Below are 11,914 nucleotides of genomic sequence, written 5' to 3' on the forward strand. Positions count from 1 at the left end.
ACAATTTGTGTCAAAGCTTGAGCACAGGAAAATGGACATATGGGTCCAACAGAGTCTACAGAAACGATTGGAAAAGATTTATTGCATATTGATACCACCTATGCCACCTTCACATATTGAGTGCCCTGATGGGAATACTGCACTTCACCTGCTGCTCCTGTACAGTCTGTCTGATGAACTCGCTATCAGATTTCTTAATAACATTGTGACGAGGACTGACGTACCTGCTTCAATTTCTTGTGTTGCAGCTCCAACAAAGCTTCCTTCAACTTGTCCGCCAGACCCTGCGCCTCGTATTGTTGTCTTCCAATTTCTTTGCCTCATCACTGTCCTAGCTATCACTTTGATGTTTATATGAGCAGCATGGTACTGCAACTCTACAGCAGTACTTCTTCTGGCAAATGAAGACTGAATTTGAATCTCAGCATCTGTACATCAGACGTCGTCCACGGCCCACCTGGAGAGAATCGTCAAAAGTGAAAGCATTTCCTGGATTTGGAAGTGGAAGAACTTCTGCAGAGGTCATAGAAGCGCAGTGCACAAAAGATGTGCACAGAAGCAGTGTCACCGCACTAGTGGCCAGCAGAGCATGCATTGCGTTAGAAGCTTGAGCTACATGTTATACTTCTGCTGCCGCTTCCCGATGTTGCTCTGATTTGTGTTCACGCACCGTAAAGTCTGTCAGGGTGAAATGAGTTCACTAGTAGTGAAACACTACTCAGCTGTGCATCTCATTTTCAAGCTGACATTGATGACATGGCGGTTAGTCACTTTCTGTAGTTCCCATTCCAATTGAATGTCTTTGGCTTTGCAACTTGCAAATTGCAAGTGCTTATTGAAGGTACTCTGCAAATTTTTGCGGCAACTGGCATGCTCATCAGTGTTGAGAAGACAAAAGTTCTAGTGTTCTCCCAGGTGTGGCCTGGCCCTTTCCAATGGGTGTGCAGTGGGCAGCCTCTTGAGTGGGTGGCGCAATTTCACTATCTGGGACTCGTTTTCCAGGCTCAGCAAGGCATGCATGCTACCTACTCTCACTTGCACCGTAAAATGTGGGGTGCTTGGGCATTGTTACAGCGGCAGTATGGGCAGCTGCATTGAAAAATCGCAACTGCATGCTGAAGCCATGTGCACAATCAGAAGCAAGCAAGCAACTCAGCACAGATACGGCACTGATTGGGGTTGTTTCAAAAGCAGCAAAAAAAAGGGTGGCACTTGGCCCTTACAATACTCAAAACCATGATATTTTCAGGTCAGTAGGAGACACTTCAAGTGCGCACTTCAAGCGCAAAATTAAAATCCAAGGCAGCGAACAAATCAGCAAAGGCACTCCAGACAATGTGATTCAATGCACTGCCTGTCCGGCAACAGAAACTTCTTGCATGTCTTCAATTGACAGAGACTGCACAGCTGCTCACTTTTAAATAATGACACTGCACCGGCAGAAATTATTGACACCCCGATGAAATTTCCATATCAGGTTTGTGTTCGGGGAAAAAAACAGCGCCAAGTTTGTCAGCAGATCCCTCTCACCATTGCTCTCTCTCTCTCGAGCTTTCTGTCTCATAACGCACAGAGGAAGGCAAAACTTGCGCAGAACACCGTCACACCAGAAATGATGCATTGTGCTGATGCAGCAATTCCTGAGGTGGTCAGCCAATGTCAACAGCATACTCTTAACTAAAGCTTCACAACAATAATTAGAATTGATAAAATCGATGTGATCCCAAAATTTGAAACCAAGAATGCGGTTGCGCTAGTTCAATTGGCGCACCGGGGAAGGTGCGGCACCAAGTGCCCAGAAAGGAAATCATTTGCCGCTGGGTTGTCATACGCTGGCGGCTTGTCCTGGAAGGATGCATACTTGAGTGTGCATGTGCCCCTGCACTCAACCTCCATCTCACTACTGTAGCACTTACTAAGTATTCATTTTCAATTAGTAATCATGCAGCTGTCACAACTGCAGCTGCTGCAAGAAGCAGTCCCTCTATATTTCAAAATTGTGTTGTAGGAAAAGATGTCATTGGTCCTCTGCATGCCCTTCATCAGCATATGTCCGCTTTGAAATCAACGATTTCAGCCGTCCGCCACGTTTGACCGGATGGACAACAGGCTGATGCTCTGCCTGAAGCCTCGCAAGAAAACAGGCATTTTGCAATTCACTGGACCACAAGGCACCAGCCCGACCTTGCAAGCATTAAAATCCGTGCTGCAGGTTACCTGGTAGGAAAGGCAGGAATGCAAAAGCAGGCTGTGCTCTCGGTGGCAGTCAGACTTTGGGCAATCATAGACAGGAATTGGGCAGACACAGCAAAGCAGGAGAGCTCTTTGCCCAGGGAAAAAGGCAGTAACTCACATGGGGAAGTTGCTTCCGATGTTGCCAGTCGGCAGGGAGCACCCCGGGCTGTAGGGGCCAAAGCGCTTGGATGGGTCAATCCCCAGTGTAGAATCATAGTTGATGTTTTCATAGTCACAGCCGGCGCAGCCATAGGAGCTTCCACAGAAGACCCAGATGTTGCACTGCCATGCACAGACAAATCCTTTCTTTAGAACTATTGTTGCACAAGGTACCTTCCGAGGGCTTGGTGCATCTGCAGATATGCTGCAGGTTCAAATATTAGGGTCAGATCCGCTCTCTTTGAGCCATGTGGCCTGAGGCAGGACTCAAGAATTGCTCCGCTGTCCTCGGATGCTTCGCCAGACATTGCTGCAGCGGCCGAGACTCGGTATTTTCTGTGGGCCGCAGGCACTGGGCATACCTTTCCTATGACGCATGCACATTGCACCAATCAAATAGATGGCGTTCTGGCTGAAGCAGAAGCCTGCCATAACATGTGTGTCAATACAATGCTGGTTAGACCCTGTCCAAACACAGTATTGGCTTGGGCCTGTTGTGGCATGCCACAATATACAAGTATTTGGCTGCACCCAGTACTCTCTGCATTCTAATATCGCAACTGACGTGTCTGACGTGAGAGATTTGTCATACTATTAGAATATGACGGTTCAAGTAAAGTACCTGGGGATCGGCGACGCATGCAGCGCAGCAGTCGGCGGCTGTGGCCACCTAATTTGCTCCAGGGGTGTGCGAGTTAATGTCTATCCGCACAACCTTCCCCTGCACACCACCTCAAGAGTAATTGTCACAAATCAATGACTATCTACCGTACATCAGATTAGTACAGATCGGTCATCAGATGATCTTTTTGGGATAAAAACCAGTCAACTTGGCCGATCTGTAACAGTAAGCTAGCCTCTAATGCCTGATGCCTGATGCCTGATGAGATCTTTCAGGAAGTCCTGCTACACAATGCTTGAAGAATATTCTATGCAGGAAGGATTTCATTTCGTTCCCACCATGTAATTGGCAGAGCTGTTGGCGTTGCAGTTTGCAGGGGCCTGTTTGATGCGGGCGTCATAGGGGAACCAGAGGCACCTGCATACACACACGGCCTGGCTTAGCTTTAATAACAATAATTGATGGCCAATCAAGTTCAGTCGATTTGCTTTTGTGGTCACTTGGCCCATGGATCATCTCTACAACAATCCCCCGGGAACCCATGGTCAATATACTATTGAACGCAAAGCTTCTCGCCGGAAGCAAGCAGGAAGCCTTCTGTATTGTAGTAGTTTAAATTGCAACATAAAAAGATGGAGACTCAATTGCGTTGATTGGCCACATGGCCGCTGCGAGCGTTACCTGTTGAATTTGCTGTTTGCTAACCCGGGACCCTTCATAAAATCAGCGGTCTGCACATGTAGATGTGCACTGCTGTCAATGTGCAGGTACTGTATCCGCCATTATTTGAGAACTGAAGGTGATGAGACCAGCATATGCATGTGTATACATCTGAGGCAATGAGCCCAATGTGAGAAATTAGCAATGCATTAACGATTGCATGCAACCAGAACTTGCCAAAACATGAAGAGATGTCACCTTTCAAGGAAGGCGAGGTTGTACAGGTCTTCTGCCATTGCGGCAGGTGACAACGCATCTCCCAGAAGGGTTGACTCCCCAAGGAGCGCCAGCTGCCTGCGCGGAATCCATATCTTTTTAAACTTTACACATGAATCCGAGTTATCAAGTCATCCATCATTCCTGGAAACTCATTCCAAGAAAGCTGGCATGGAGGTAGTCCTCTAAATAGGAAGCCAGTCATTCCCAATTGGACGCAGCTCTGACCATGCAATACCAACAGTGAAACATGCAAAGAACGTTCAATCATCTGCAGCTGCCTTTTTGCTCTGCAGAGCACAGAGACAGCCATGCAACAGGGTATGTGGATGCCTGTTGAGCAAGAGTTCCGAGTGCTTCTGAGGTAAGTGCAGCAGCTATTGAGGAAACCTGGACCAAGACCAGGGAGAGGTTGCACGATACCAGGGGAATAACAGATGCGCGCCTGTCAACGCCCCTCATTAACGGTGCAACAACCCCGCAGCAGATGTACACCCGCTTGTTCATGACTGCCAGGGGTGTGTTGCAGTCGCTTGTGTGGCACCTCCAATTCCCATCTGAACATACACCAAACATCTCAGCACACCCGTCAAAAACCCACCACCTTGCTTGAAACTTGCTCCTACCCCTAATTAGCGTTTGTATCCAATTACTTACCCAGTTTGCCTCAATATACATACAAAGGGCCTTCATGGTACATAGTCCTTCCTGGTGCATCCATCTGGCTGTCTAATCACTTGGCAACAGGTCACAAATGACATCAAAATGCCTACATCTCATTGGAAAAATTAGCAGAGTTCAACCATTGAGCACACCTCCAATGCAAGCTTCTGAGGGTGCAGTGTAAGGGCAAATTTCTTTTAAGCTCAACCATTGCAATGATGCATTGGGTATCTCACCGCAACTGCTGGAAACAGCCCCGACGGCGCCGGCCGCTACTGCGAAGAAGATGTCACTTGCATTTGGCTTCACCAAAATTGAGGCATCATGGTCCGACTGCAGGATGGTTCCTCCTGTGCTGGGAGGCTGGGGGGACCCTGGCAGGCCCCCAAATTCCTGCTGCATAATAGGGATGATGTCAAAGTGTCTGCGAATTTTCATCATCAAGTTACATATATTTACACCTGTAAGTCGGGAAATATGAAGGTAGACCAAGGACCGATAGGGACAGACGCATTGCTGCATGCACGGCTACAGCAGTGAGCGAATTGGGGCAGCCCTTCACAAGGCAGGTGGCGCTTGCAAGCTCTTCTGCAGAGCTCGAGAGAATTGCACAGCTGGCAACGGCGCTAGTGACCCACCTGCTGAGCAGCGTAGTGCATGGCATAGGCAGTGGCAGCGCCTATGTTGGCCGCCAGAGTGTCATAGCCAGGGGTGCGTGAGGTATCTTTAGGGCCACCGCTGCTGTCTGGGAGCAGTGCAAATCTAACTGCTTCTGCCACTGCATAGCTCTGGTTGTTGCTCACGGAGTTCAGCAGAATGGCCCCCAGCAAATTTGAGCTGTTCTGATTTTGGAGCAGCAGCTGCAGGTTCCTGCTGGCCTGCAGCATCATCCCAACAATGCCTGATGTGCGTCCTCAGCTCCTCTGAGAAAGATCCAAGAATAGTTTTTAAATTTGGGGCTTTGCAGTCGTAGACAAGGTTGTGAGGGTGTGGGCATTGGAACAACCAGGGAGAGTAGGTGGAAGTGAATATGCCTGGACAGATGGTGTGGGGCCCCAGCCTTGACGCCAGCCTGATGCTTCTGTGAAGTTGAAGAGAGAGGCATTGGCTACTCCGCCGAGGCCTAGGATCGCGAAGAGAGTAATGCTCAGGCTCATTAGCCTGAGCATGGCTGCGATCTGGGTAACACCTGAGACCTGCAACAGCTTCTTCTCATTCAGCATAATGGTGATGTTACTGAATCATCGTGATGGGAATGCACTTTAAAATAAGCACTGTTATCAGCAGATGTACAACCTTCGGGTGCAGATCCCTGATGACCGATGTCGCTGGAGCTTCCTGCCGTGCAAAGCTATCTTCCACACAATTTTTTATCGAATTTCTGCTCAGGAGCACCAGATCATGTTGATAGAGCGCACAAATACTTCACGAATCTGTGATCTCTACCCAAACAACTAGGTTTATTTTTAATTTCTAGGTTTCCGGAACCAGCAGAGAGGAGCCGAACGAAGCCCAATAATTATACAATAAAATCGATATTAGGCACCTGCGACGACAATAGGAGACGTGAATAATGTAGAAAGATGAAAGTCGCAGTGCGCAGATCCCTCAGGGGGGATAGGGTCTCTTAGGTTCATCCAGCTTCCTTTCGAGAAGAAGCCGCCGATAGGTGGTGACGTCATCGGATAAGGTGATGAGAAAGAGAGAGTGAGACAGAGAAGAGAGTTCAACCATTGGAATAATCAATACCTTCAATACTCTGACACCTTCAAGCATCCTTTAAAGACATTCGTAATGATGGGAGGCGCCGGTTCAAAGCCAGAGGATGTGGCCAAGCTCGCATCCCAGAAGGTGGACTACTCGCCGCCCCTTGGGCCCCCCAACCCGGTAAGAAATTCTTTTAATTCTTTTTTATCGCTGATACATCTGTAACCAATACCTTGCATCATTGTGGTGATGGTGAGAAGTCCTCACTTTGATTGCTATTGTTGGCATATATTATGCCAAATATGCCATTTTTTCCGTCAAATTTCATGGCAAGCCAACCTATTGCTGCACTCCAGCATACCGAGCTTGGTAATTACGTACCATATTCCTAGGGCAGCTGGTTTCGACAAGCATTCCTGGACGATCAGCAGTCCACTTCGAAGAGGGCACTAAATGCCAACCCATTGTTTCCCCGCGCAGGCCAACCCCAAGGTCTACCTGGACCTGCAGCTAGGACGCACCAATGCGACGCCCCTGGGCCGCGTTGTGGTTGAGCTGAAGGAGGATGTCGTGCCCAAGACATCCAAGAACTTTGAGGAGCTGTCCAAGGCCGAGCCTGGCAATGGCCTCAAGGGCAGCCGCTTCCACCGTATCATTACGGACTTCATGTGCCAGGTGTGCGTCCACTTCTGCTGTTCCGGGGAATGTTTTCTAAAGGGGCCGTTTATGAGTGCATGCATTTGCTTCTCATCAAAGCATGCCCCCGTCCTTAGTGTGACTTGACTTTATTGTCCTTCAAGGCGCATCTTGAAGAGAGTGGAAAGAGAAAGTAGAGGCTCCAAGAGAGACATGGCATTGATGCACAATGCATGGGAATGACCTATTTATCCAACACTTACCAATGCATCCAACATCTGAGGCACACAAAACATGCTTCACATATTGTTGAGACTGAAGCGCTGAGACTGGAGTGCTGGGGAGCAGGGAGGTGACTTCACCAGGGACAATGGCACAGGTGTGGCAAGTCTCACCCTGCTGCATTCTGTAAGCTTGCATGTTTTGCCTCTGAAGCTGCTAACAGACGCCCCCCTTTCGACCTCCTCATGTTGTGTTGAGCGCATCAGCCATGAATCTGGATTTTCTTGTGGGCGGAGTGTGAGGACATTTGCATGATTTCTTCTTGGTGGGGTTCTGCAGGCGGCCGCAGCATCTATGGCAACAAGTTCCCCGATGAGAATTTCGACTTGACCCACACCGGCCCAGGCGTCCTCTCCATGGCCAACGCCGGCCCCAACACCAACGGCTCCCAGTGCGTGACCTAATTTGAAGATCAAAGTCAAAGTCAAATCCCTGCAGGGGCATATGTTTGCCTTGTCCCAGCTGGAGCACCTGTGTGCTTGTTGCCGGACGATGAAGCTGCAAGAGTGGCTGCAGTCTGCAGCTCTCGAATGGTGTGCGCGTAATGTATAAGCGCCCCCCAATCGCCCTTGAGCTCCCTGTTGCTCCTGGTCTGTACCACTATTGCTGCTGGCCAGCCAACGTTGACCCACTCAGGCTAGGGCAATGGAAGTGGAAGGCAGCTAGGTCCTGCATCATGCAACCTTCCGTCTCGGAGCAGATGGTAGCATGGAGCATGAAGGGCGTTTGGATTTGGGGCTTCAAGTCATTTACAGGCATCGTCTTAGGATCTCAGAAGGATCTCATTACATTGCATAAATTCAAGAGAGTAACAGGTTATGGCGGAGAACGTGCCCACGGTTGACTGGGTCTTGCTTGGATCTGGCCAATGGGTATATTTTTGGCAGCCCTAAACTGCAGCTTGTCTGCAGGCTCACCTCCGGCAGGAAAAGCGTGCCATGCATAATTTAATAGGTTGTGGTGATTGCTTGTCAGGTTCTTCCTGTGCACGGTGCCCACGCCGTGGCTGGATGGCAAGCACGTGGTGTTTGGACAGGTGGTGGAAGGCTACGAGGTTGTCAAGGCTGCTGAGGCCTGCGGTGAGATCCTTTACCTTATGCACTTCTGACTGGCAGAGACATCGAGCCATTCTGCTGGAATATCACAACACACTTGATCCTATCACTGGCCCTGATGGGTGTTCTTTATTTATTGTCTGTACCTGTGTGGTAAATATGGTTCTCGGCCTACTTTATTTACTCCAAAATGCAGATCACCAACCCAGTCTTATAAGCAATTGCACAAAAGTTGTCATCAGGGGCTCAGGGGTCTGGAAGGAAGCATGCACATAACGAAAAAGGCAGAACATTTTGGGGTCTTTGTTCACCGCTGCATGTGATGGCGCAGGCAGCCGCAGCGGGCAGACATCGTTCGACGTGGTGATTGGTGACTGCGGAATTGTAGCGGCGGCTTCCGGGGCAACCATCGGCAGCGTTCCCTCTTCCGGCAGCGGCCAGCGCCGCGGCGTGCACACGGCCGCCGCTCCGAGCGTCCGCCTGACCTCCTCCTTCCTGGGAACCCAGCAGAGGCAGAGGTGAGCTCATCCTTACACCCCACCAGACCATGTCAGCCGTGCAGTGCCAACATGTTTAGAATATTAGAGCTACTTGCTGGCTTTCCAAAAGCAGCGGCCACATATTGAACTCAATATGTGGCCGCTGTCTTTTAGAGAGCTGAGGGAATGCAGGAGTGTATACGCACCATTTGAGCGCTTCAACGCCACCGACTTTTTACCTTTCGAAGCTTTGCAATATTCTGAGATACCAGCAGATGGGGCCATCTTGGTACCCTCAAAAGGGCCCGATGATATTGGGCACAAAATGACCAATATTGTGGAGTCCTGCCAAAGTTTGAAAGCCATATCTTTGGGATGGGAAGGAAAAGAAGTCAGGGCTGTCATAACTTTGCTCTACGCTCTTTTCACGAGGGGGTCAATGACTGGAGATCATGTGGCTTGCAGGCTGCCAGCGATGCGGCCTGCAGTGCAGCCGACCTTCCGAGCACCCAGGATGGGCGCCCGTGGCAGCATGGCACTCGTTGCGCTCAGGAGCCTGCAGTCTGCGCGTGCTCTGTTCTAGATGACTAATTTTTTGCATAAGGAAGTGCAGGCCATATGGGTGGTTAAGATAGTATCAGGCTGGCAGGATAGAAGGAGTGAAGATGCATGCCTTGACCTTGATGCATGACTGTTGCCTGCAATGCATGAGGATGCTACATCTCCAGATGGTTGGGAATGTCTGTGGCGCCATTGATTGAGAACTAGCTGACAAGTGGAAACCCATGAGTGAAGTACTTTCGATGCCCAAGGCCCTCAGTCCATTGAAATCCGTGTACGCTTCAAAGTGGCAAGAGTTGCATGCTCTGTAACGCCTTTCCATGTCCCCACAACCTAGGATTGTGTTTATCGGTGCTTGCTGAAATCAAACCACCGAATTTCTCCAAAGTTGTCCAAGCTAAGATCCCAGAAAAAAAAGGTCCCTCTCTAAAGGACGGACCCACTCAGAATTTCATCTACTTTAGACAGATCGACAGATATCATCACTCAAAGACAAAAATTTCCTCTCCCAATGACAAAAAATTGTTGCCGGCATGGCCCAAAAATTGCAGTAAAAAATCTCAGCAATGCCAAGTCAAGCGGTGTTGACTCTCCTCTGCGCACGCAGCTCCTTTGCCTTTTCCACAACCTCCTGGGGCAGGCTGGCTAGCAGGTCCTCGATCTTCCTGATGGCTGACTCTGCCAGCTCGGGAGATGCCTGCGCCTCTTTCCTGATCGTCCGCCCACTGATTGTCACGATCTGCAAAAAAACCAATTTCTTTTAGACTCTATAACCGCCCTTAGGTGCAGAAAGGAAAGGGACAACATCCGCTGGTCAGTGTAGCAAGCCCTTATTGCCATGGATGTCCTCTGACATAAGGGCACGGCAATCATCTGTGCTCAGCACTCCTTTTCTGTGCAGTGAGCTGGCTGCTGCCCTGCAGGAAATACACTGATCATCTGCACATGCAAATATAGGCAAGACAGATCACAGTAATTACGCACATCTCCAATGGCAGAGTACACTTCATCAGTGGCTGCTCGCTCGCCACCGGCTCCACCGTACATCTCTGATACAACGCTCTCCTTCTGCGCCCCCCTCACCAGAGCCGCCAACACCGGCGCTGCCACGCCCACCTGCAATTTGCAGCCCCGACCCATCAGAACATTACCAATGTTCTTGTGAGCAGGCTGTCATGAAGCCTACTGCTGACAGGCAACAGGCTGACATTCCTTACCAGTGCACATAACTCAACCCAGATATCAGTCACCATAATGCTCACTTAGCACCCCTCCACAAGCGCTTCACGCAATCATCCGTTCTATGAACACTGGCTCAGCAGCTCTTCATAGCCAATGTAGCAGTGAATTTGCTTTGTCCTTCACGCCCAGCCCATGCTGTGGGAGACGACTACATGGTCAAGGAACTAAAAACACCACTTGCCTCGCGCAGGCGTTTGGCCATGCCTGGGAGCAGCCGCCGCGCTTTGAACCTCTCCTGGCTATCCATTGAGGTCCCCGCCAGCTCCTGGTATCCAAATGGAGCACATTGTAAAACTTGCTTTCATTAGCATGCATGCATGGCACTTGTGACTTCCGAAGGCAGGAGGCAGAGCTTTTGGCATTTCTTCCCAAGCAGAGCGTGGATTTGGTCTCACCTTCAGCTCATAGAGTGTCCCCCTGGCATCCATCATGACCACGGTGGCCTCCTCAGATGCCAGGTCTGGCCTCACAAACCCCTTCGCCAGGTCCTGTACGATATTGGCGCGAGCAGGTCGACTTCCTGCACAGTAAAATAATCCTCTTAGCGGGGTTTCCCCTTGTTGCTGGTTTGTGCCTTGGAAAGCGGGGTGATTCCGATAGATTTGAAGGGGAGGTACCTGCGAATAGGGACACCAACGATGCGGCAGCAGGAAGTACCAGGACGTTTCTTCTGCCTAGTGCAACGCTAACGGAGTTGACATCATTCCCATTGGCACATTGAGCTTTACAACAGACCTGCAGCATACCATGGATCTCGTCATTCCCAGAAAAGAGAAAGTCCACTCGTCGGACTGAGTCGACATGTAATCTTTCCAGTCAAAGCTCACCCTCAGACGTTTGAAGTGCAGCCTTGTGTTTGATCCAATATATTGAGCAGAAGGAATTTCTGTGAGTGACCCATTGGCGATCATCTTCCTCTCCCAAACGATGACAATACCTGAATGTGTAGTGCGACACAATATTTTGAATCAGGAACAACACTACTGCATATTCTCTGCAACAGTAAGTGGTCAAAGCCATTCACATTAAAAGAAGATAATGTGCCGAGAGTGCATGTGTTTGTGGCCTGACACAGCACTTTGAACTCCGCGATGCTGCATCGCGTCTCAGCATTTCTGTTAATCTGTGCTCATGGACGGCGCAATTGCGCAGCAATCGCATTCCATGCTGGGCCATATGTGCCTTCCTTTCAGGCAGGCCACTTTGAGGCTCAGCTTTCGGCATTGTTTACTAGGCAGACAGCGTTCTGGGATTTCGCGTTCCTTCATTACGTCCTCTGCTGCACCACGAGGAAGTCAGGAACACAGTGAACCTTCTCACAGAGTGCAGAGAGGTCG

At 49.8% G+C, this 11,914-nt stretch overlaps 3 protein-coding genes across 3 annotated transcripts; 1 reads left to right on the forward strand and 2 right to left on the reverse strand.

Annotated features, from left to right (window-relative positions):
- Positions 1 to 3,064: 3,064 nt before the first annotated feature.
- On the reverse strand, positions 3,065 to 6,162 carry COCSUDRAFT_64791 (hypothetical protein; the record flags this gene model as incomplete). Its single annotated transcript, XM_005650195.1, has 8 exons — positions 5,912 to 6,162; positions 5,650 to 5,811; positions 5,254 to 5,493; positions 4,852 to 5,008; positions 4,371 to 4,509; positions 3,935 to 4,030; positions 3,355 to 3,433; positions 3,065 to 3,115 (listed from the first exon to the last, which is right to left on the reverse strand). Exons 2-8 carry the CDS (start codon positions 5,782 to 5,784, stop codon positions 3,065 to 3,067), a joined length of 897 nt encoding a protein of 298 aa, XP_005650252.1. The 5' UTR covers positions 5,785 to 5,811; positions 5,912 to 6,162.
- A 613-nt stretch (positions 6,163 to 6,775) lies between these two features.
- On the forward strand, positions 6,776 to 8,817 carry COCSUDRAFT_12651 (hypothetical protein; the record flags this gene model as incomplete). The annotated part of the gene is made up of 5 exons (XM_005650196.1): positions 6,776 to 6,997; positions 7,304 to 7,337; positions 7,520 to 7,631; positions 8,216 to 8,319; positions 8,627 to 8,817. The coding sequence occupies 5 exons, from the start codon at positions 6,776 to 6,778 to the stop codon at positions 8,815 to 8,817; spliced, it is 663 nt and encodes a 220-aa protein (XP_005650253.1).
- A 712-nt stretch (positions 8,818 to 9,529) lies between these two features.
- COCSUDRAFT_46344 (hypothetical protein) lies at positions 9,530 to 11,561 on the reverse strand. Its single transcript, XM_005650197.1, has 6 exons — positions 11,405 to 11,561; positions 11,195 to 11,312; positions 10,973 to 11,097; positions 10,759 to 10,842; positions 10,320 to 10,451; positions 9,530 to 10,074 (listed from the first exon to the last, which is right to left on the reverse strand). The coding sequence occupies exons 1-6, from the start codon at positions 11,486 to 11,488 to the stop codon at positions 9,910 to 9,912; spliced, it is 708 nt and encodes a 235-aa protein (XP_005650254.1). The 5' UTR covers positions 11,489 to 11,561; the 3' UTR covers positions 9,530 to 9,909.
- Between the last annotated feature and the right edge of the window lie 353 nt (positions 11,562 to 11,914).

This window comes from Coccomyxa subellipsoidea (assembly GCF_000258705.1).
Source record: "Coccomyxa subellipsoidea C-169, whole genome shotgun sequence".
NCBI classification, from domain to species: Eukaryota; Viridiplantae; Chlorophyta; class Trebouxiophyceae; family Coccomyxaceae; genus Coccomyxa; species Coccomyxa subellipsoidea.

Excerpts from the sequence above, each read along its gene's own strand:
- COCSUDRAFT_46344 (XM_005650197.1), bottom strand. The coding sequence starts at position 11,488 with ATGATCGCCAATGGGTCACTCACAGAAATTCCTTCTGCTCAATATATT. Across the intron at positions 10,843-10,972 it reads GGACACTCTATGAGCTGAAG|GAGCTGGCGGGGACCTCAAT; the intron begins GTGAGACCAAAT and ends TTTGGATACCAG. Across the intron at positions 10,452-10,758 it reads TGGCCAAACGCCTGCGCGAG|GTGGGCGTGGCAGCGCCGGT; the intron begins GCAAGTGGTGTT and ends TGCAAATTGCAG.